At 45.0% G+C, this 25,618-nt stretch overlaps 1 protein-coding gene across 2 annotated transcripts; it reads right to left on the bottom strand.

Annotated features, from left to right (window-relative positions):
* Nucleotides 1-5,914: 5,914 nt before the first annotated feature.
* On the bottom strand, nucleotides 5,915-17,887 carry sall1a (spalt-like transcription factor 1a). 2 transcript variants are annotated; one of them, XM_035628515.2, is made up of 3 exons: nucleotides 16,982-17,887; nucleotides 7,888-11,294; nucleotides 5,915-6,914 (listed from the first exon to the last, which is right to left on the bottom strand). In XM_035628515.2, the coding sequence occupies exons 1-3, from the start codon at nucleotides 17,052-17,054 to the stop codon at nucleotides 6,474-6,476; spliced, it is 3,921 nt and encodes a 1,306-aa protein (XP_035484408.2). In that variant the 5' UTR covers nucleotides 17,055-17,887; the 3' UTR covers nucleotides 5,915-6,473. The 2 variants fall into 2 exon arrangements, with proteins under 2 accessions (XP_035484408.2, XP_035484409.2); XM_035628516.2 differs by lacking the exon at nucleotides 16,982-17,887 and adding an exon at nucleotides 14,105-14,866.
* Between the last annotated feature and the right edge of the window lie 7,731 nt (nucleotides 17,888-25,618).

Raw genomic sequence — 25,618 nt, 5'->3', positions numbered from 1 at the left:
TCCTCCTGCCTACAACGACACGTGCAATGGGGAAAACCAACCTCGACCAAAGGAGCGAGGAGTCTTTAAAGGAGTGGGTGGCAGATCTGTAATCGCGAGTACCCGCTAGATAGGCCGTGCAACGGCGCAAAAATCCCATAAAGACAGTAGACCAGAGCAAACGCTCTATCAGTCCGTCTTTATTTTCCCACAGTCCGTGACTGAGGAGGAGAAACCTATCACACTCCAGTAACGTCACTGAATATTCAGCCTCTGTAGCAGGCCATTGCTTTGATCTAACACTGATGTGGGTGGCCAGTATCCACAGCCACAACCGTCTTCAATTTGACAGAGCACAGAACCTGCCTCTCAAATAGCTGCGTTCTTCCTGCCGTAACCCCGGGTGACTTCTTTGTGCTTTTATGAGAAAATTGACAAAGTAAATTTCCTTTCAGCCGTTTCCCCGATGCCTGATGAATAATGTACGCAGAGGCTGATGGACTGCATAGAGGAAGAAAAAACTAAATAAAAAAACTAAAGAGCTTCAGGGTTGTCCCTGCACGTCATCTGTCATTGCGTGATGAGAGTGGCGGGCCTGGCGCGGGGGCTTACGGCAGCACACAGGTGCCCTTTTCACTCCCAGGCCGAAAATGACAAATTCAATAAACTCAAGACACATCTCTCTGGAGCACCTATGGAATCACCCACACCTGACAAGGGGCTGAAGGGCTGCTTCCTAGTCACTCTGACATCCCATCTTGATGCCCAATATCAATATCTCTGTCCGCAGCCACCGTAGCGGAATATCTTTCCGTCTCACTAGCGCGCTTCGACACTGTGAGACGGAATAAGAATAAGTGTCAGGGGTTGTGGGACTGGAGGTAAGACCGCGACGAGGAAACTGTATCTGTGAGATGACATTAACAGAGAGTGTCCCCAACTGTGTGTGTGTTTAAGCCCCTGAGCAGACAGGCCTGGCTAGGGTTACCAACCGTAATTCTGACGGTGAAAGGGCTACAATCAGCCTACTTAATCTCAGAGCTGTTCTTTAAAACCAAAAGAAAGACGATCCGTCTCCATTCTACTGTACAAAACAAGGAAACATGTGATTCATCTGAAAATGGAAATGCACATTAAATTAAATTTGCCTTTTGGGGGTAATGAGGACAACCCGTGACTACAGGTCTTTCCGTGATAACAGAAAAGGTGCTTGTACTCAAAAGACCCGGTCTCATAAACCTATTCTGACCTGAAAGAGCAAACCCCAGACATCAAATTTGAAAGAATTAGCATCACAATGGGCTAAATGTCTCCCCTGTTGTAAAGGCCCAGTAAAAGGGCCCTGCAATTTCAGTGGTGATGATAAACTGGGGGGACGCTGATAGCGGGAGCACTGTGCGTGAGACAAACCCGTACTGTACGTTCATTAGCATCCCTGAAGGTTTCCCATCTGACGATGGAGGAAACAGGGCACTGTGGCCGTTCTGCAAGCATGAGTGCCTTATTAAAGAACGGGCCGGGGAGCCTGAAGTTTGGTGAGTCTGGTCCACAAGGAGCTCACATTAGGGCTCCCACCTGTTTGTCTGGGTACTCCTTGGACACAATAGGTCATGAAATGCAATATGGGCCTGTGCCTCTCTTTCTCACCACACAAAAGGGAAGGAGCGGATGAACTGCAAGATAAATGACCCTGACATTTGGATGGTCTCCAGATTGCTGCGCCATAAAAATAAACCATGCAAAGACTATCTCCAAAACCCTCATAAGACCAAAGCATAACTTAAAAGGAGAACAAACAGGAGCCAAGTTATGGTGAGAAAAAAAAAAAGTGTTGGGTTTTGGGCAGGATGACTATTTCCGAGAAGACTTTGATTACTCGCCTGTGATAACTGTGAGAGTGTACAGGCCAGAAAATCCTACTCCATGTTTGTTCTTACAATCTGGAGGTCTTGTCTTCCATCCAGCTGTGTACATGCTGCAGACAGGCTCCGTTTTCCACAGGAAGCACAACGAGAACCACAGGAAGATAAAACCAGCATGAAATGGCTGGAGGAAAATGACAACGCAAATTAGAGTGAGGCTCATGGAAACATAAAATAAAACCAATAATCACTTTTCTATTCAATAAAGTACAATTTCAGGCCCTAATGAAGGACAATTAAAGGCAGCACATGCCAGTTAACATTCACGGATATAAAACACATTAAACAATGAGAAGCAAATGACTGAAGGGTTCCAAAAAAAAAAATCTGCATTTCATTGGGCATCACGACTAAAGAGGAGGAGATAACTCCTGGACGTGTTTTCAATTTATATTAGAAAAAATATGTGACTGCACCGGAGACGAATGTTCCCACAGAGAGAGGGGCCTCTGAGCGGGTCCATCACCTGAGCATGACTGTCAGTGTGGGCAGGTGTGGCGGCGCTTTCAGGGAAAGTGAACGGCGGCCGCCTAAATGAGGCTCACCATTGTTCTCGGCGGGTCTTTGATCTCCCAGCGGTGGGCCGGGGCCTCAGTGGGGAGTCCGGGCCAGGCCCCGGGCTACAGTTTGTATCGACTCAGGAGGGCTGACAGCACCAGGCAGAGGATGTGGGAGGGGGCTCCAGCTTCCCAAGATCGCCTCCGCGTGCAGCTTCATCTCAACTTGACCTGCCCGCTTGAAGACCTGCGGAAGGTAGAAAAGAACAGACAATAAACAGCTTTCACTCCTGATTTTAAAACTCCCCCTGTTGCGGCTGCTGAAGAGTCAGGGAGGAGATTACCAGTTTGTTTCTTTCTTACTGCTTTTAGCTCCTGACAACACACACACACACGCACACACACACACACACACACACCTAAACTTGCTACCTGTTGTAGAGATCATAAATTGCTTGTCAGTTAATTTATTCTAGAGTAAACAAAATGTTATTTCCATAAAGGCATTTAGCTTCATTCATATTCAGACACTTTAAAACCATTGTACAACAAAACAATACTACAAATTTCATGACAAAACAAAGCTGGAGGAAGCTTGTCCCCCTCATGTACTAACATGAATGGAAAGATGTTGTACAAAATAATGCCAAACTCACGTTAGTGAAAACAAATGGTCTTATTTTTGCCGTGTGGCAGCTGTGCATACAGCCCTTATACTTAAGGCCAGGACTGTAATGAACCTTCAAGTGTACAGTAAGTGGACAGGAGTGGCTCACAGCTAGAGAGAGTAATGTCTCTTTGCTGATGATTCCCATCCTCCCCTAGACGCTGCAGCAGGAGGCAATGAAGCCATTCAGTTCAGACAAGAGGAACACAATAACTTGAACACTCAAATAAAAACACATTGGATTAAAAAAAAGTCAAGAATTAAGTGTGTGTGTGTGTGTGTGTGTGTGTGTGGAGCCGTATTTGCATCTTGCCAATGAGTGTGTTTGTATTACAATATAGTGTGCAGAATCTCTGTATGCCCTGAAAAAAAAGGAAAGAAGCATGCTCAGAGCTGCAGAGCCGTGGATGAGACTCACGGCACCACCGTGGGTCGTGACAGTGAGCAGGGGCAGACTGGGACAGCCCCCCTCAGTCTGCAGCGATTGTGTTTCAGGGCGCTTTCGCCCCGGCTCTTCCTGTGGTGCTCTGTGTTGTGGGGCAAGAAAAAAAAGAGCCACTGCTGGGAGCCACAGTGGAAGAGATCAATTGTACACATTCCTGCCACCTGAGATTCGAGTGTTTCTGTAATACTGCACAGCTCAATCGATACTCAAGCGAGGAGCCGGCCCAGTGCTCGGTGGTGGGACCACTCACACAAAGATAAAGCTTGTATTTGTTCCTGTATATCTATGATTTACAGCTGTTAATATATAACCATATATATATATATATATATATATACAGTATATGTATATATATATATATATTATACCACTTCAGACAAGGCTTTAATTATTTTTACAACACACAAATAATGTAATTAGTTATATTTCATGTCAAATGTATTTATTTATTTTCTTAAAAAATATTAATTCTAATATTATATACTAGCCTTAGTATACATAATAAAATGAAAGAGCACATTTACATATTTTAATGATCATTCTATGAAATATATTTTAGATTTTAAATAAAGGAAACATGAATAATCATAATCATAAGCATAATAATAACAACAATAATAATAATCATCATCATCATGAAAACAATAAAAACACGTGGACTTTTGAGGTTGTAAATATGAATATGGGGTGTTTTCCATCACTATAGCTGTGCAGCAGTTTCTCTCCGTGTCTCTCTGAAGGAATCTCTCAGGAAGCCGACGAGCCGCACGAACGCAGCCCAGGAGAACAGATGTGACTGTTAAAAAGAAAACAGGCACTGTGGGCAAGGATCATTTAGCTCCGATGTCCTGAAATATAAAACGTAAATATTGGGGCATTTCGGCTGCGCGCGGAGGAGAGAGGGGGGGAGGAGGGGGAGGGGGGGGGCGCCCGGGACGCAGGACAGAAATGAACAGATCCTGTACGGCAGGATGTGCAACGATGTGTTAAATTAAATGCAGCTGTTGAAATACAACAGGGGACATTTTTTAGGTTTGAATCAAAAGAAGAAAAAAAAAAAAGAGAGAGAGAGAGAGAGAGAGAGAGAGAGAGATGCTTTCAAAGGTGTGATCCGCGTCAAGCGTGATGATCTTTTTGACAACTTCTTTTGGGGCTTTGTGGCGAAATGAATGAGATCGAAACGTTCGTCGATGGGACAAATCCAAATATGCAAAATGCAGATTACACCACTGCTACTGCTTAATGCTGGCAACACTGAATTGTGTCTGCTTAACCTCTATCCTGTCTGGGAAAAAAATATGAAAATAAATAAATAGATGAATTATGTTCCCTGCAGAGACTTTTTTTTAAATTTTTGTCATAATCTGGTATATATGAATGATGACAAAGAGGGACCGGAGCATTGAGCCACGAGGTTCCCTCCCGATTCACAGGATCGGCGATTAAGCTGCGATCGGGGGGGAATGTATGAGTTTGCAGATGATTGTGAATGAAGGCGCCTCCTCAACGCACCGGTCGTGTCTGCGGCGCGTCTGCGCAGAGGCCCGACGCACAAATCATTCACAGGCCACAACGTTGTTTCACTCCCACTTCCTCTTCTTTAAAAATGATCGATGCTTGATGAGAGGAAGTGTGTGTTGTTTTTTTTTCATATTTCAATAAGTGTAAATCATACGACAAATAAGGAGGGAATAAAAGCACACAGACACAACCATGTTTCTTTTGGAAAACTGATGTATTTGATTATTAGAGTAAAGAATTACAGTATCTTAGTTGTTAGTAGGTATTAAAGTGTAGAGAAACTGGACCCATAAAGATCTTCCAACTTTCCAAGAAAGTGCATGTAACAGTCCGAAGGTTTTCAAACCCAATATATATTTATATTTATAAAAACACTATCATTTCGTCCCCAGGCCGTGATGGACTTTCTCTTGTGTGACTTATATGTACATTTTCTTACGAGGGAGTTTGCATTTCCACATCTGAATGGATTAACAGAAGCTTCAACGCATTACTTTGCACTTGATGTCATTGAGGATGCTGGGACATAGCAGCAATGTGGAAATCCAGCTGAGAAAACTAAAGGAGAATCCTGCTCATTTGATTGGCTGTCTCAGTTCCAAAAACCAGGAAATAGGCCAGACCGCATGTTCCCCTTTTAGCAACTGTCTTATGCTTTCAACAACACCAAAATACCAGCCACAAAGAAAAGAGAGAGAGGGTGATAGATTGAGGGGAAAATGGGAAGTAAACAAAAAAGTAGAAAGTACAATACACAGAAACAGGTAACAGCAAAACAAGTTAACACTAAAGAAACCCTGGAAATATGCAAACTTCAATGTTTTGTCTTCCTTAAATAAAATACAGGTAAATTAGATTTGGAAAGAAAGGACCTACAGCATCATTGAGTCCCTTGCCTGAATTTCATTGTTTTGTTTTGATGAGGGGAGGGGGGAGCATAACCACACAGATGTTAGACCATCTATAGAAGATCAGTGTACATTATTTACAGCAAAATTGTTTGCTTATTACAGGGCTAATGCATCACATGAACATCGACAGTTCGGTTATAGCTACTACAGACAGAAAATAACTTAATGCCAAGGTAAGGTTATCTACCCAGATATTCTAAGTTTCAAAAGCACATTTTTTTTAAGCAACCACACATACCCATTCTGGCTTTAAAACAAACAAAAACCTAACTGTTAATGCTTCCACTTGGTTTCAAGCAAGGTTATAATCACTAATAAATAAGCTCCTTAAAACTATAACATGTACATTGTACAAAAAAGCAACTCGTCTTCACACTTGTGTTCGTAAAGATTCAATGGTGAGCAAAGCAGTTCAATTGATTTCGTCCCTGTCTTGTTCTCTTTCTTCTTTTCTTCTCTGTGTGTCTACATATGTGTACAGTATGCCTTTAGGCATCTTCATGTCTCTGTGTGCAGCTCAGCACAAACACTCTAACTGGTGACAATTTCTTTATTGTCCTCCATGAACCGTGTGAAACGGAAGTGGGCCCCGTTCTCTGTGTTGGCCATTTTCTCCAGACCAGCGAGAGCCGCGTTGGGCTCCATGCTGTGTAGTTTGCCTAGGCTGCCTGTCAGGCCACCGATGGGAGAGCTACCCCCATTTCCCACACCACCTGACATCGGTGGGATGCCTCCATTCTGGATGACAGAGATTTCATTTGTCTTCATCGCAAGGCCGTTGGAGAAGGCCGCAGCGTACTGGTTCCAGAAACTGGCCGGGTCCCCGTTGCTTGCCCTTGATGCCATGTCCTTCTGGAAGATCTCAGGAAACTTGACAGGGTTGGTACCCAGGAAGGCCATTGGCCCATCCACAGAGAGCCTGCGGCCTCGTCTGGCAGGAGCGCTGTTCCACATGTGTGTGCCCATGTGAACCTAACCAGAGAGAGACGGAGAGCGAGGGGGAATAAAAGGGAGGGAGGAGAGAGACAGAGCAATGAGAGGGATGAAATTAGTGATGTTTACAAACTTGGCCACAAGAGCTGCACATGAGATGATGCAATGGAAAAAATAATAATAATGCTCGGCTCCGAGTTAAAACAGCTTCACACCCTGTGTGCAGCAGACCAGAGAGGTACCGGAATGGTATAAAGATCTTATTTTGGCAAGACTGATACATGCAGTTTAATCTGAGCCTTAATTTGCTCATCTCACAAAGGAATCACAGAGCTTGAGGTAAAATTGCACATTGACATTTCGCCACTGCCAATATCTGTTCCATGACTGTTTTTTCTCCTTCTTATTCCTTGAACGACACATTCAAATAAGTATATTTTAATGTAACACTACAACAAAAAAGTGTAGAGAGGGTTTCTAAGTTTATAGTAGTGGAGCAACTTTAACTCAAACCACAAATATCTCTATGTAAGACCAACTGCCAGAGCTGGATTTACTAACACATTGAAAAATTGAAAAATTACATGTATCCCAAATTCCTGACTTGGGTTAAGGATCGTACATTTTTTATTTAGTCCAAATCATTTTTTCACGTTTCTGTAGATCATTGAGCAGATCCTTTTCTAAAAGATTTAAGCCTGTGACCTTTTACACAGAATCTGATATGGATAAAATACAGATGCTCAAAGTGATTGCCTCTGATAATCCATTCTGAGCAGTTAATCATTCTCAGCCAACTGCATTCTGGAGTTTCTACGCCACAATCATATTAGCTGTGTGATTCAGCCTTTCCACTCAGGTAATTTTTCTCACAGGGCTGTTCCTGTAATTCATTTAATAACATTACACACCGTATAAAACTAAATAGCTGCTCTGAGACAAATTTTTCACAAACATTCTCACGCACAAACTTCTAGGAGACCAACAATTTTCCAAATGTTTCGACATTTACCTTGAGGTTTCCTTTGGTGGTAAAAGCCCGACCACAGATACTGCAAGCGAAGGGTTTCTCCCCTGTGTGAGTTCTCTCGTGGATCTGTAGAGCACTGGAGGAGGAGAAACACTTCCCACAGGTGTTGCAAAAGTGTTGCTTGGGTGTCCTGCGTGGCGGAGCATTGGAAAGAACTGGGGAAGAGGAGGCAGATGATGTGACCAAACCTGGGGGCATTTCCTTGTCAGGGTGTAGAATATGGAGGAAGCCGTTGACCTCAGGTTTGTTAAGAGAGCCTACAGAGAGGAGGGAAGGGGTTGGGCTAGAGGACAGGCTGGTGTTTGACGGCTCAAAGAGCTGGGAGGGCAGGTCTCTCATTTGATGGGTTAGCATGTGCTGCTTGAGGTTGCCCTTGGTGGAAAAACCCCTGTTACAGGCCGTGCAAATAAATGGTCGTTCTTTGGTATGGCTTCGATAGTGAATGTCCAAGGCACTCTGACAAGCAAAGGTCTTCCCACAGATGTCACAAGATGTGTTCCTAATGGTGTTACGGTCACGAAAGGGGAATATCATGCCCATGGGGTCTTTTGAGGGATTGACAGATGTCAGGTCCAGGGCTCCGATGTTGGAGGGGTGAGAGTGCAAGAAGCTTGCACTGGTGTGCTCGAAGGATAAGGCCCTCTGCTGCCTTTCTTCAAGGCTGGGGGATTTACGTGGTTGTGGCTGCATGTTAGTGGGGGATGGCGCCTGCATGGAGGAGGTAGATTCTGACACAGCTGGACTCCCGGCGCTTTGGCTTTCAATATCCCCTCCCAGTGACGAGGAATCATTGGTGAGGCAGTCTCCCTCAACTAAGCCATTTACCATAGCCTTCATGTGGCTGACTTGTAGCTCCTCTGTTTCGGTATTGTGAGCATTATGTTGGCCATTTTTTTCTCCCCCCTCCTGGCCAACCATTTCAGGGGGAGCTGGGGAGTTACACATACTGTCATGGGAGGCATCAGCTGACCTGGGTGTGTCTGGCACGCTGCTATCTGGGCCCTCCTCTATTCCTTCAATGTTGTCATCAGAGAAGTTGTCCAGATCATCAAAGTTTCTCTCCTCAAATGAACCAGTGTCAGAGGCCATGGACTCTGGGTAACTCTCTGGCAGAGGGGTGTTGGGGATATGTCCCCCCATGTGCATGCGAATATGCTGCTGTAGAACCACAGCATTTGTGAACTTCTTCTGACAGATAGGGCAGGAGTGTTGGACTCTAAGAGGAGGCATGGCCCTGTGGACACTGTAGTGGGTCTTAAGATTCCCCTTGGTGGTAAATGCCCTGCCACAGAATTTACACTTAAAGGGTCTTTCCCCAGTATGAGTGCGATAGTGCATTTTCAGAGCACTTTGGCAGCTCAGCACCCGGTGACAGATGACGCATTCGTTTGGATCTGTCACCTTTCTGTCAATGTTCTCCACAAGCTGCTGTAGCTTGGAGGTCTCTGACCCCTGGAGAGGCTCCAGAATTCCTCCAAAGGGGAACTTAGCCTTGAACTGATCAGACATAAGTGGCATGAGAGGGTTGGTCATCATGGGTGGGCTGTTAGATGTTGTGTACTCAGCTGTACTCTCTGAAGCAGAGCTCACATTTGTCATGAAGCCTGAGGAGTGGCTGCCTTCTTCAGTTTTCTCATTTGAGGTAGGCAGAGTTGCACCTTCACCCTCTTCAGGCACTCCATCATTACCTTTAGCTGAAGGCTCAGCAGCACCTGAGTCACTCTTTGCAGTAACAGAAGGGCTTGTTATGGCTATCGAATGATCTTCCTTTTTGATGAAATGTGGAAGGCTCGGCATGGTTGGTGGCAGCAGCATGCCGACTGAGGACGTCAGAGTGGGCAAAACGGGTTTACTGTCCAGCCAGCTGGTGACAGGTTTCTCAGGGGGCATAGACATGCCGTATGGAATGCCAGTACTGGTTGGTATGTTGTCTAAATGCTCAGGAACAGGGTAGGGGTTCATCTGGATGTGTGGGTATTTTTCTTTATGACGCTGGAAATGTACCTTCAGATTACCACGGGTGGAGAAGCGGTTGCCACATATATTACACTTGTATGGTCTCTCGCCAGTGTGGGAGCGCAGGTGGATTTGCAAGGCACTGTCACTCCCAAACACCTTGCCACAAAACCTGCACTTATGCTTGAAAAAAGCCTCGTCAGAACTGCTCTTGTGTTCAAATGAAGTGACATTTGGTGGCTTGCCTTTCCTCTGCTGGGCCAAAGCTGCTAAAGAGTTGAGGTCCTCTACAGTGGTGCCTACACTCGGCAGAGAACTGGAGAACATGGGGTTTCCAGGTGGGGGCTGAGGTAGAAGGGGATTGACTGCAGAGCTTAACAAGCTACCTATTCCAAATGCTGGTGTGGATGACTTAGCTAGTGAGGAGTTGCTGAGCTGAGAGTGGAGGCTACTCATATGACTTGGCCTCTTGTCAGAGGACGGGGCATTGACTGTTGATGGCCCCAGTGTGCTAATGCTTTGAGATGTCTCACTGGTGCTTGGGTTGGACTGAGGTAGCTGTGCCGCTGCAGCCAGCTGCTTTAGGCTGCTAATACTTGCTGACTGACTAGCCAGGTTCTGCGCTAGGCCTGCGGCAGCAGCCAGCTGTTGCGAGAGATGTGAGCTGAGTGTGGTCAGTGGGCTGGCAGCAGGCCCCATTGTGCCTGGAGCAGAAGTTGGGGGCACCTGCATTTCTGGGGACTGAGAGGCCAGTAGCAGTATCTGATGGCGAATCTGCTCGATAAGCTGCAGCTGGTGAATCTGTTGCTGTTGTAGGCCAAGGAGTTGCTCCATCAGAGCTGGCACTGCCACCCTGGGGCCTCCAGTGGAACGGCCCTCTTGGGAGAATTGGGCCACAGCCACTTTGGTGCTCTGAAGATTTTCAATTATGACATTGCTGTTGATCATGGAGAAGTTACCCAGTTCAGTCAGGTTTCTGAGCTGAGGTAGAGGGGCAGAGATAGCTGAAGTACCTACTGCAGGGCCAGAGGTGGCCCTGCCAGCATTGCTGCCGACTGTGTTGATGGGACTTCCACTCTCTGTATGACTGCCTTCCTCTTCATGACCACTGCTCATTCCGGAAATGTCCACGTCCATGGATTCGTCTTTTTCAAGAGGGTTCCGCTCCAAAAGGTCGCTGCCCTCTGTTTGATCAGTGTTATTAGCCGTGTCATTCATCTGGTCATCGGGATTATGGGGAGGCGACCCAGGCGAGAAGGTTCCGGTGGGGGAGGCAGGGTTTTCATTCACTATCAGAACTAACTGATTCTTAGTGCAATTCTTCTGGTGTTCTTCAAGATCCGATAGTTCAAAGAACTCAGCACAACATCTGCCACAGACATGGGCGTCTGACTCCTTGCAGGGGGGGTCCTCTGAGCAAAGTTCGGTGTCCCCTGAAAAAGAGGAAACAGAGGATTAGTGATTAGAAATGTTATGCAGCTGAAGAAGCAGCTTTATCTCCTCAAATTCCATTGTTGTTAATCTTAAGTTAATCAGTTTTACACTTATCCCCTTGATGCGTTCACAAAAACAACGATCGAAAGGCAACAATAAGCCAAAAGAAATGTGAAAAGGCCTTCAATGCAGTGGCATCTTAAATACGATAAGAAGGGATACAAAATCAATGGGAACTACTCAAATATTGCTTGAAAGTGATCTTTGAAGGTGTACATCTGGGTCTCATCAGCCCAACCAAAGGTAATCATTTTCTCCAGATAATCCATCAAAATATAGAATAGAGTGAAGTGAGGACATTGGCTTTAATGAAATTTCATAGAAAGGCATTGATTTCCTATATTCCATGCCCTTCAAAGTCTACTTGTCCACTCGGCGTAAATCAAGCATTTGAAGAACTTATTAGACTTTCAATTTGCTGTCAACTTTGCTCATTTTCAGCCAACTATGGACATCTTGGACAGGTTATCTATGTCACTAAACTAATTTGTATCCACTCAGGCTGCAATCACAGTGAGGCATGAACAACAGAGCCTGTGGCATCCAGACTGCTAACGTGCACACACTAAACACAACACAAGTAAAAAACAAAAGAAGAAAACAAATGTTACAAAATAAATAGCAACTCGTTTAGTATTTGTGATATAGAATTTTTTCGTCATCGTTAAAATATCTGCCATCTAATAAAATACAACAACATTATTTTGTGAAAAAATTGTGAATAAACTTTGACCCCAAAACCATTATCAACTACAAAAAGCACTCATCAGTAAATTCTTCTAGTTAAACAGCGATGGAAAAAAAACAATAATCTATTTGAAAATTGACTTGATCAACTGCAAAGAGTAGGGCAGATCATCAGAATGCATGCAACACAAACTTGCCAAAACTGATAAACTGGACATACCAGCTCACAGAACACGCAGTACAGACACAGCGACTTCTGTGGTCACCGAGATGAAAATTCGAAAGTAAGGAACGTCTTTCAAATGCACATAGAAACAGTTTTTAGAATTTTCCATTTTCATACACAGGACGAGTTAGGGAGTGAAAGGCGAGATGACACCCTGCCCCCAGAGCCACTGCTGTGCTCCAGAGTTTCCTTATTCTTTTCCCTCTTTGTCAAACTAAAATCTCGCTGTTTAACATACAAGTTGATTTACAAATTGCATTTCTCTATGAATCCCTTTCATTGTGGCACTGGCCCCTCAACACTTTCATCAGAGCCAAGAATTCATTTGCAAATGAAACCCAGAGAAGTGCAGCCCTGCCCCACAGAGAGACAGGATGCCTTCCCATTGTTTGCGCAGCATGGGAGCGGCGGGGATCGTCGGCACAGCCTGGCCCTGCTCATCTCAGTCGACTCAAAGCAGATCCTGTTTAATTCAGGGATTATCTCCCTCAATGTTTCTCTACTCAGAGACATCAGATAACGCAAAGTTGCCATGACAGTAAACCCTGGCCCTCACACCACCAAACCATGCAAACAGGGAAGACTCAACTTTAATGATAACTTTTTATGTTAAATCCCCCCTACCAACCACCCACCGACCTACACCCCAAGCCCTAAATTTGAAAAAAACCTGGTTGATTCCAAGTGTGAGAAATCTGAGGATTAAATTTACATTTTTCCTCTTTTGTCAAGGCTGACTGTACAAAAACTAGTGTGGAGAAAATCCAAAGGACAGTGAGTTGGTGAAAAAAGGAGCCATACAAAAAAAGAAAAGAAAAACTTTTGTCTAACAAACTTGCAGAATTAATAAATGAATAAAATACACGTGTGTGTGTGTGTGTGTGTGTGTCTAAAGTCTTTGTAAGGCTTGAGAAAAATATTAAAAACATGATGCATATACACTTTAAGAAACAATAGTAAACACTGATATTAAATAAAATCACAATTTCATTCATACACTACAGGGCCTAAGTGTGTTGCTTTAGTTTAAAACGCTTCTAAACAGAAATGACAATATTTTATGTGACGCACATTTTCATAAATCCTACAAATTAAATGATTTTCAATAATACCATATTTAAAATGCAAGTGCAGAAACATACGAAATTAAAACTAAATTATAATGTATAATTGCAGAAAAAATTTATGAGAAAAAATATTATCACACACTAACAAAATATTTTGCGTGTTTCTATTTCAGTAATTATGGAAATGGAGAAATCATTTTCATCAAAATTGCGTAATGCAGGTGGACAGTCTCCTTTGTCACCAGCCCAATGTTTAATTTGAAAAGAGAAAGAAGAAAGTCATAATAATTCTCTAATAGCTGCAAAACATGAAAATGCCTGAGAAGGACATCTCACTCATGACTTTAATGTTTTCGTGGCAACTGATTTGCTCTTGAAACTGTGCAATGCAATTTTTTACTTTACTTCACCACAAATACGGATCAAAATTAAATAAATGCATGTCTGGAAATCCACTGTCCACATAAGACTCGTTTAGCAAAGAGCACAGATGCTGGCATTAGGCTTAATTCCCAAAATAGCACGGATTAACTTTGAATTAAAATTAAGTTAAAGTCAAGGCTGGTATGAAGATGGAGTCTGTAAAACTTCCATAGGATCTCTATCAAAAACACAATGTAAGCAGTGCACAGGGCTGAAGGGCTTCAGGAGAGACAAAGAGCAGAGGACGGAGCCTCGAAAAAAGATTGACCAAAGTTTGAATATGAGAGGCAAGAAAGCGAGGATTAGATATTTTAAAAAGTTGACGGAGAGCTTTGAGAGTTCCTACATTATTTTTTCGCGGGGGGCCTCTGTGAGCCTCTTGACACTTGTAACTTCAGGAGGATTTCTGCTCACATCGTCTCCAGCCCTCAGGACTCATCCCACTGAACTCTAGATGGGCTTCCACTAAGCTGCCGCGGTCCAGGACAAGACTCCAATCTCAGAAGCTCTGCCCGGTGACACGCCTGAAGCTTAAGGGGAGGGAAAAAAAGGCACGGCAAGTCCTCCAGGCTACACCTGAACCCACCGCACATAAACACTGGCGTAATGACGAGCAACCGCACTCTGTTTGCAGGGAACAACACTGCCAAAGGGGGCCTGCCCTGCCAATCTCCCCTCTAGGGGGGCCATTCTGATAGGGTGAAAGGGGATGGCCACAACATTGATAAGGCCCCACACTCGCACACACACACGCACACACACACACACACACGCACACACTTGAATAAAATGCCGAGGCCTTGCTGTGCCGCCTGCAGCTCCGATCAGCAGGGTCAATGTCGTGGTTGCGAGCAGCACACTGGGCCCTGAACTCTCATCACCTCCGCACAGGGACACTGGCAAAGGTTAAAACAGCTCAACATCCCACCCTCTGTGGCTCACGCTCCGGCTTCCCAACTACGGCCCTCAGCATCACCGACGTTCACCCACTAATACAATGACTTTCTGTTTTTCATTTCCGGCCAGCACAACTCTCCAGAAGGCACACAGAGCACTGTCTCAGCTAAATACCCCGAAACCAAAGGACAACATGTCCCTACCTTTGTAATTACACACACACACACACACACACACACACACACACACACACACACACACACACACACACGACACTTGCAACATTTTTCAAAATGTGGACACAATTTATAATTCTGCAGTCTGCCAGGGTTAGTAACTCTTCATTAACTGTATTAGATTTAGATTTAAGATTTAAAGGAAAATGCAGGGGGGGGGGGGGGAAACAGCAACTGTCGGGAATAAACTAGGTTTTGCATTAATCATCAAGTTCCCAAAAAAACACGTGAAATGGGCTAAAAGAAATACCTTGTCTATGCATGACTCTCTCCTGAAAGAAACAAGTGTTTATTTTAAATGACCTGCACATGCTTTTCAGGCACTGCTGAACACAATGTGGCTTTACGGATATTCACATCACACATATTACATTAATAGGCCTTCTCCAAAAGGTCTGTAAGACCAAAACTATTTCCAACTTCATCTGGATTTAAAAAAAAAAATGTATGGCAGGTCTCATTATTAATTTGTCTGTGTGTGGAAATGTGTTCCTGACACATTTTTAAAAAATAATAATAATTTGGGAATATAATTCGATGTCACTGCATGGCGATTAGTCAAAGAACATTTCATTTCCATACAGAACCCTGACATGTATTTGCATGGGTAGACAAGTCAGTCGACTCGAACGCAAAAACCTTTGGCGAAACGTAAACCGTATGAATCGGATCCTTCCGGTCCGGTCGTGCCCGCGTTGCGTTGAGGGTTTTTTCTTTCTTTTTTTTTCTGTTTTGGAGTTGTCATTTTTCTCACTTTCAACAAAGATGTGGTCATCGACTGTCAACTGGAACTTGACTGGCGTTTTGCGTGACAGTCTCTGAGAGAGAGAGAGAGCCCTGGTCCCTGCTCTGAATGGCACTTTGTATCAACTCAGTTCACATGTGAGGCACAACAGCACCGGTAAAAAGAGAGGATTGTTCACTTCACCAACAACACAACAACAACAACACAACAACAACAACAGCAGCAGCAGCAGCAGCCCGCACAGTATTGGATTTCGCAGCAGGCGATGGCTCACGTTTGGGTGTCGACGTTTCTTTAAGGTGAAAAAGGAACAAAGTTTATTTTAATCTCTGCTGATTTGTATCTCTGTCGAAGACAAAACGAGCCACTCGCGACATTTTGGAGTGAAACAGAAACCGTGTGTGTGTGTGTGTGTGTGTGTGTGTGTGACTGACTGAGACTTGACTTCTCCAAGCTGCAATTCGGACAGAGCTGAGCAGAAGACGAGCACACCGACGGGATATTTTCAGGTTGTGGAAATAAAAGAAAGGCAGTGTGTTCATTTTCTGGCTCCTCTCATCCAACTTACAGCACGACGGCTCACCGGCGCGCGCGCGTGTGTGTGTGTGTGTGTGGAAACAGGCAAACGACTTTTCTGGGAACCATTACTTATAAAAGAGGGAAAGCGACTTTCTACACGCCATGGAAAAAAACACAAAAAAACAACAACAACAACAACAAAACAAAACAAAACCAAAAAAACGCGGATGCGTCATTTCTGCGTGTGGGACCCGGGAGGAGTTGGTGAGTCCCGGCAGGGAGAGGCACGGTGGTCCGCCCCGCCGGGGGGAAGCCTCGGACAGGAGCCGGCCACAGATTATTGGACCGTTTTTTAATTTTTTTGATGTCACTTTGAAAATAAACACAATTTGCAACTAAAGTGGAGAATGAAAAGTTTTGAGAAAAACTTTTCAGAACGCACACACCCGTAATCCAGAAGAAAAGACAAAAACGCGCCCCGTATATGTTGGTTATTAATCTTTTACGAATCCCTATTTTATCGTCACGTTTGTGTAATATCGAAGATGGGCGCAAATAAATTGCCTCCAATCCACATTGGAACTGGGAGACGGTAAAACTATCGAGGGACATCACTCGCGTAAAGTTGGAACTTTTGCTCACGCAGACGAGAGAACGAGAGAAAAACAAATGAGCCCAAAGAGCCAAGTTAAAGTAGGAACTTTAACGGACACGTTAGTCCTTCAAACACGATCAAACTCCGAAAGAAGAAAAGGAGAAAGAAAAAGTGTGTGCGCGAAATTCGCGGTGCTGGTAGAGAAGGGAGCGATGGGCTACTTGGACTCACCATTGTGTTCCGATAAAGGCAGACGGGGGTCGGATTGGAAGTGTTGCGGCTTCGCTTGTTTCCTCCGCGACATGCTGGCTGGCACATCAGCAAGCAAAGAATAGAAAAAAAAATGACTACAAAACCTTCTCAAAAAATTACGTAAATCGAGCCCATCCACCGCGCATGTGCCCCGTTATGATTATCAATAATGCTCTGCGATTAATCATACGGGGGGCTTCTTTGAAAGGGGATTGGCACCTCGCCAGCCCCCCTCCTATTCAAATGAAGTCTCTTTAATCAATTAGCTCCTGATTTGCTGGGGACTCTTGTCTCTCTCTCAGCTCCCACCCAATGAGTTGATCCGGATGGGGAAGAAAGGCTGGGTCTTCCAAACTCCCTTTGGATACGGTTTAACCCCTTCTGTTAGCCAAGGCAACGCTTATCTCGACTACTACAGGGGAATGTCAGCATCTCGAGTCCATGCCTGCGACAGTATCTCTCAATCTCTCACATTAATCAAGCGGCGATCACAGTGTTTCTTGTCTTTCTTTTTTCTCCTCCACCCCTTCCTTCCGCCTGCCGAAGATGTCCACCGGCCGGACGCTCGCAACTCGAGCCTCCGCGGTCCGCAGCCAACTTTCTTCTCCCCGCAACTCGGCGCTCCGTCCTCCGCCCTCGCATCAAGCTCGCTGCGATTCAGCTCTCGTCGTGCTGCGCGCGGACACCTACTCTCTGAAGTTTCGAGCGGAGGTCTCGGTGCGCCGAAACGCGGCGCCGCGCGAGCATGTTCCGTGCGTAAATGGCACCGCGGTACGCGCTCCCCAAAAAGTCCACAGCGCGATCCGACGTCCCAATCAGTTTCATTTGATTATTATTAGTAGAGAGGGAGGGGTGGGGGGGTCACTCACTAACACGTTTTCATCGCGCACTGCATTCCGCGAATAAACAAACTTTGCGGGCCCGTGCAGCCCTGGGACGAACGCGGAGCCCGGCCCATCGAGGGTCTGATTGGTCACCGGGCTATTCAGTCGTGCTGCCATTCACCTCCACCTCCCCCCTCCCTCCCTCTCTCTCTCTCTCTTTCTGATTACGCACAGCGGATCCAAACGCTTTGTGCACACCAGGATGATCAGTGGTAAAGGCAGGGGAGAGAAGTCTGTTCATCTGAGTAGGGATAAATAAAGCTTTTTTCTTCCTTAAACATTTTTTTTGTTGCGAATTGCAAGCCTCACACTTAAAACGAGTGATCTCCTCACACCACCCATTTAACTGTCGTCGTCGCCATCCAGTGGGTTGTTTGTGGAGTAAAATCAGCTGGAATTACTGCATCATCTATGCATCAGGGTTATTATTTCCGTATGAAAAGTTGGTCGTTCTGCGGGCCCGGGTCAAACATTTCAATTTCCACACATGCCAGTTTTTTAAAGGCAGTGATAACTTCGCAATACAATGCTGTATATATCTGCAAAGCAACCCCCCCCCCCCCCTCCATGTCTTAAGCACACATTATTTATTATTATTATTATTATTAATTATTATTGTTATAATTATTATTATTATTGTTGTCATCTCCTCAAATGATGCGCCGTCAGTGGGGATGTTTGAAGAGGGCAAGGTGTCCCGCAGGAGCTCCGTGCGAGTCGAGTAGATTTATTAGGTGAAAAAAGATAAACGAAGCTCTCAGTCGGGCTGATTTTGAGAAATGAAGATAATAATGTTACTATAGGTGATGCCTCGGATGCCATTATTTTTCACTGAATATTTAAAGAGCAGCTGCGGGCTAGATGGATCTGGTCCTCTCTCTCGTGTCAGCTATCTTTTAGTTTCGACTGGCCCTATACTATTTACTTATTCATGAAAAAAAGGCAAAGGGGGGGGGGAATCAAATACTTCTGATGGCTCTGAGTGATCTGCTTTATCAATGCGTTCTGCCAAAAATAATTTAAGAACACACACACACATATATATATATACACACATATATATATATATATATACATACACATATGTATATGTATGTGTGTATATATATACATACACATATGTATATGTATGTGTATATATATATAAATATACACACAATTGATGTGTTTTCAAATGTGATAAATCGAAACGTGGGCTTGGACAAACAAAATCTAACAGCAAGTGATCATTAATAGGGGAAAACGTGTAGGCTACGCGTGTATGTGTGTGTGTGTGTGTGTGTGTGTGCTGTTAAAAAGCCCCTGCAATTATATGCACCAAACTTGAAGCTGCTGGGAGAGAGAAAAAGGGGGTCTGCAATATTGTAATGTCCCGGGCGGGAAAATCAATGGGCAGTTAATTGATGTGAGTGTTGGTGTGAGATTGTAAACAGGGTGATTTGCAGCCCAGCCGAGCGGGAGACATTTTAAATGGGATTCACTCGGGACGGTGCAGGATACAGTGTTAACAATCAAGGGCTGAATGACGCAGACGGACACACGCATAGTTTTGGAGACCCAACAGACATAACTCAGAACCAGCGTCTGGGGAGAAAAACAAAATTAAGTTTTCAGGCTGAGAGGAATGTTTTAGGCGTTTTAAATTAATTTTAGCTGTATCACATTAATTAATGATGACATATTATTCATAATATCCAGCGCAGAATAAACAGTGACTTTGGACAGGTTTGTGGTTTGAAAGAGGGACGAGATGGATAAAAGGAACAGTTTCAGCAAGATATTTCTGATTTAAATATCATCATCTGATATTAATGTTTATTTTTATAGTAATACAAAAAAATGTGTTTTTGTCTTTTAAATGAATCAGAATAATATGAGTTAATTAAATCCAAATAAGATCCAATATATTAACAGTTGTTTTATGGCAGTAACATTTTTCAAAGCTCATCAGATGATGGTGAAAGAAGCCACTGGCGCACACGGAGCGCGCATTTGCCTGTTACGCGCAATCGCTGCTGTCGCGCAGCACATCGCACACGGTCCGGCCCGCGTGCCTTCATTCATTCATGATCGTCGCTGACATGACATCACACGACTGGATCATATAGCGCAGGGAAAACTGCGCACGATGTGATAGTTACCCAGCGGGAACTCTCCAAAAGAGCCGAGCGGTTAGTGACCCCCACTCTGTTCCTCCACTGTGTGACACCGAGCGGATTCAACACGTGGTGGGTTTCTGCTCCCTGATCGACGCGATGCTCCAAGAATTACAACTAGCTGCAGCAGGCCTTCATCTGGGTCAGCTGCACGCGTACGCGTGTGCATGTGTGTGTGCGTGTGTGCATGTGTGTGTTTGTGTGTGTGTGAGATAAGGGGAGCCCGAGTGGCAAGAGGACAAAAAGAGCAAAACTTGTTGGTTCAGGGTTTACAAGGATGCAAAGTCTTCAGACTAATGTGGAGTTAACAGAAGTCGAAGACCACTTGACCAGACTGCTGCTGTGTTATTATTACACTCCATAATTATTTGATAGGTTTTTTATTTATTTACATGCCATCAGTTAAAAAAATATATATATTTAAGGCCCTTTTGGTAAACATGTAACAGTATGGCTTCAGAAGTAAAAGAGGCCCTTACATTTTAATTAAAATAAACCATGTTAAAATATGTCAACTCACATGGACAACAGTGCCACGATTACATAACACATACTTAATTAATATAAAATAATGTTTGTTAAGGAAGACTAAAAGTACATCACTGGCTGCTGTACTTGAGCTCGAGCCTTTATTTTTTAAAAACAGTAAATGGCGAAGCCTTTGACCTCCATGCCCCCAACACATATCAAGAAGTGCATGGCCTTATTCATGGCATGCTGACGTCTTGCAGGATTAGGAGCTTGATTAAAGGGATTGTTGTAAGCTGGCCTCATGCTCAAAGAAATAAAGCGATAGGCCCACATTTGCCTTGCATCGTGTCACACACACACACACACACACACACACACACACACACACACACACACACACACACACACACACACACACACACACACACACACACACACACACACACACACACACACACACACACACACACACACACACAGTCACCGTGTAACTCCTAATAGTGCCGTGCAGCTTTGCTCAAGGTGTCCAACAGCAAGAAACTGCCACGGCAAATCTAACCACTGTTTAAATTAAAATAAAAAAAATGTATCACTATGTAATTTATTTCACTGTTTTTTTTTTTGTTGTTGTTGAAATGACTGTGTCTGCCAGACGATCAGACTGCAGCATTCTGAGATTCAGAGAGCTCTGTTCTGCCACCGAAGAAATCCCACTGAAAAATCGCCGGCATTAAAATTCAGTACCTGCAGCAGCAGAGAATAGCCTCCATTAATTAAGAGATCAAACCCTTTCTATTGTCCCCCCAGCAGCCCTGCCACCACTTGTCCCGCAGATTGTCTCCCCCCATTGTGGCCCCTGACAACTTCCTGCAGCATCACCCGATATCAATGGGCTGTGTTTGTTTTTACATTATCTCAGCTGCAGTTACAGACATCCCCTTTCAATCCTGTCCTGTTTGAGGGAAAACAAGCAAACATTCAAGGGTGTCACAGAGGTGCTCGAGGTCACACACACGCACTGCTCGCTCCGGGTGATTGTGTGTGTGTGTGTGTGTGTGCGTGTGCGTGTGTGTGTGTGTCGTCCTCCCAGTTATCAGAGAGAGAGGTGAGTGTCCACCAGTGTCCCGTCCTCACTGGTGTCACAGGATAAAAGACACCACAGACGGTGACTGCACTCAGATATACATCACTCACAGTTTGCAAACCCTGTCATACTTTTTTCCAAAAGAAAAAACAACCTGTAATTTCAATACATTATTAATAATGATGTGGAAGACTGTAATATGGATAGTGTAAATTGCTATACTCATTTAAAGAGCGGTTGAATAATAAATCATTTAAATAACCCACATGGGTTAAAACTGAAATCCAGACCGTCATTCTTTTATTTTTTTTTAAATATATGTCAGTGATTTTAAGTATTCAAAATAAGCAAACTCAATATGTGCTCATACAGAGAAGTCTAAAGTAAGTATATCTACAATTTAAATTCTCTCAGTACATTAACAACGACTTTATGCCTGTTTGTCATTACTCGGCACCCAACATTTTTGTCAGAATAGATACTCACATTCACATTAACTCCACCAACTGTTATGATACAAATTCCTTTGATTGTATCTGATTAAACATGCTCGCTTGAGTTGCATTAACGAGAAACACCATGGCACATGGACGACCACCAAGACTATTTTGGCTCCTCTGCATTCTTGAAAAAGGCATTCTGCTTTCATATGACATTGACAAATGATATTTGGACGAGGAGGGATCCTGCGATCGTTAGATGTTTCACAGAACGGAGCCGGATTACACTGACACACATCACTAAGACTGGAGGTTACAGAGGAACCAAAACACTGCAAACATCTTGAAGAAATTACATCACCCTCCGAAAGCTGAGTGTTTATGTATTTTTAAAGAACCTGGAAGCAAAACAAAACGAAAAAACTACACATTGCATTATCCCTGCATTACTTCACGCGCTCGTAAACACAGAATGTAAAGATCGTGCACATGTGATGTCTGTGTCACAGCCCCGAGAGAAGTGTAACCACGCGGCAAAGCAGCCAGCAGGTAACCACCGAGTGACACGCACGCACGCACGCACGCACGCACGCACGCACGCACATGCACGCACGCACGCACACACACACACACACACACACACACACACACACACACACACACACACACACACACACACACACACACACACAACACACAACACACACTTACAGTAAATACAGCCACAAAGTTGAAACATAAAGTGGTCTATTCGCAGCGACTCTGGGCACAAGATGTTTATCAACTGCCGCCAGACAGTTGTGTTGGTTGGCCGGCAGTTAACTGTGTCTCAGACAGCCCCTTATTGCTATTGATAGTTAGCATCAGTGTCCCGGCTGAGAAATGGGGCTGCTATGGGCGAACGCAAGCTATTGATCTCCGGCCTGTCCCTGGCCCGGCCTGGAGCTACGGGGGGAAGGAGCACGGGGAGGAAGCCGGACGGAGCCTCCGTGACGCTCCCAGACGCGCCGCCTGCCACCTGGAAGGGATACCGGTGCTCGTGGGGAGTGCATTCAGAACGTGATGGCCTCCTTCAGGTTGTTGCTTTGCATTCACGTTGATAGTCTGCATCCATTAATTAAATGGCGCCGACGCGATCGGATCGGGACGTGTATATGAATCATTCGAAGCCACAATTTCTTTTTTTGAAGTCAAGTCATACTGCAGAATTCCTCCTTTTTTCTTTCCTCTTCTTCCGAAGTTGATTGCCTTTTTTTGTGTGTGCACGTATCGACCGACTGGCTGGAATAGGGTGATTTCACTTGCATGGACTGTGATGCCAGTAGCACACTATAGTTCCTACTTCGGTTTGCCCTCTGCTTCCTTTATGCTGCTCCATATTCCCCATAAAGACAAAATATGACGCCTTCCTATACTTAATTGCTCTTTAAAACAAGCACAAACACACAATAGCCTGCGCTGAGGTTTCGGCGGTTAACAATCCGCAATCTGTCGGAAAAAAAAAAAACCTAAACGAGTTGCAGGCTCAATGTGAGGTCCTCTCGTGTGCACGTGCGTTCCTCAGCTCCCTGTGACCACGCGAGAGGGAGCTCTGAATGTATGTATGCGTATGCGTGCGTGTCACGGGGAAGTCTCCGTGTGCGTGTGTCTGTTTTCATAAAGTGTGTTATTTAGCTACGCGGCGACCACATGATAAAACGCGGAGGATAAAAAAAAATGTCTGCAGTGCCGCATAACTCTGGCACATCTCTCGCCGAGCCAAACGGGGGGGGGGGGGGGGGGGGGGGGGGGGGGGGGGGGGGGGAATGAGACGTTACTTAGTCAAAGCTGCAATGCTTAGTACCACGTCTGCACCGGAGAGGGAAGGGGGCTGAAACCTGCCAGGAGGTTAAAGGGGGTGGGGGGGGCTTGTCAGTCTTTATTTACCCCACTTGTGGAAGTCTAGTCAGATACGAGACGTCAGAGGAGTCAGGTCCCTGATGACTAGCGAAAAGGCGACCCTGAGGGGAGTGTGGGGTAAAGTCAGTGAAGTTACAGCGCTGCCACCGCTTCGGCTTCTCTCTCCTTCCCCGTCTCCTGCCCGCTCTTGTCTACCCGGCTCACTCTCCTCTGCCTCTTTTTGCTCTGTCTCACCTTTTCATTTATGCAGAAAATGTGAAATTCGTCGCAATAAAAAGAAAGGTGCGTGTATCTTTTGCACAACACCAGACACTTCAGTGCCCCTTTTTGTAGTTGTGTGTGTGGTCAAACCATCCAACCAGCCCCTCTCCCTGTCTTTGCGCTCTCTCTCTCTCTCTCTCTCTCTCTCTCAGCTCATTTAGTCTGCATGTCAGACAGAATGGCAATCAGACGCTCTCATCGAACTCCGCTGCCCTTTCACATCGCCTCCCACCTCTTGGCTCGTCCTGTCTGGCAATTTGCTGCTTTGTAAACTCCCATCAAAACGTCTGGCCCAAGGGGACAGGGCACAGATCGCCTCACCTTTTCACGAGGCACCCAGACCACTTCTGATGATGTTACAATATTTAATATTTCCGCCTCTCACTGATCCAAGTGTCAGAATAGCTATGGATTGTATCTCGGGTCCGACAAAACCTCTACTGCAGGTAGGCTACACATACACAGGCAAACAGCTGCACACAAACACTCACACGTATGCATATGGTCTCTCTCTCCCACTCACACACACACACACACAGGACTCTTTTCAAAGAAGTTTGCTTTTTTTATTACTTCCTTTCCCATTCAGCAGCCTCCCCACTTTTCCAGAGTGCCCTGGGTGTGCAGTGAAAGAGCTGTGCTTATTATGTGCTCCGTGCTCTCCAAACCCAGCTTTGTTTTGTCCAGATAGCTGGTTTCCCCCCCCAACCCCCCCCACCACCCCTCTCTCTCTCTCTCCTTCTCTGTCTCTCTTTAATATTCAGTGTAAGAGTCTTGGCTCTCACAAGACGGCTGTTTTCCCGGTTTTCTCCCCCGCTCACAGCCAAGTGTGGCCCCCGCGAGTGTAAACACGCAGAAGGGAGGGACATCTCCTGACAAACATCTCCAAGGATGTGCCACCCTGCCCCGTGTCATTCATCCTCTACCTGGCACTGGAGCTAAACTGTTAACACCAACGTGTGAGCGCCCAGACCCTAAAAGACTGCCAGCGACTCGCCCTGGTCCAGCGAAGTCCACACAACACACACTTATGATCTCCAAACAAAGACGGGTGCAGCACACAGACGTATCGCTGCATTTCTGAACAGAGCTGCAGATGAACTCCATCAAATGATTTGGAGTGGTTATTTGCCATTATCATTTTCTTTTTACTTCACTTTGAAAGGATAAGGGCACCCTCTAATTTGACTATATACAGTATACGATGCAGTACATCTTCTATTGTCACCTCACACTGTGCTGGACGTCCTGGTGGCCTTGTGTGTCAGCGTGTTCTGTCAACGCGAGCTGTGAATCCTCTACACTCATTGCACTTGGCAGTTAAGGTGATTCTCATTCGGGGCTGTAACATCTTACAGTGGCCCCTTTGTTTAACCAGGTGGCTAACACAAGAGACCACCTCTCACCGAGGAGATATCTGG

This window comes from Scophthalmus maximus, chromosome 4 (genome assembly GCF_022379125.1).
Source record: "Scophthalmus maximus strain ysfricsl-2021 chromosome 4, ASM2237912v1, whole genome shotgun sequence".
NCBI lineage: Eukaryota > Metazoa > Chordata > Actinopteri > Pleuronectiformes > Scophthalmidae > Scophthalmus > Scophthalmus maximus.
Note: the sequence above shows the minus strand (reverse complement) of the source record. Positions and strands in the feature narration are given on the sequence as shown.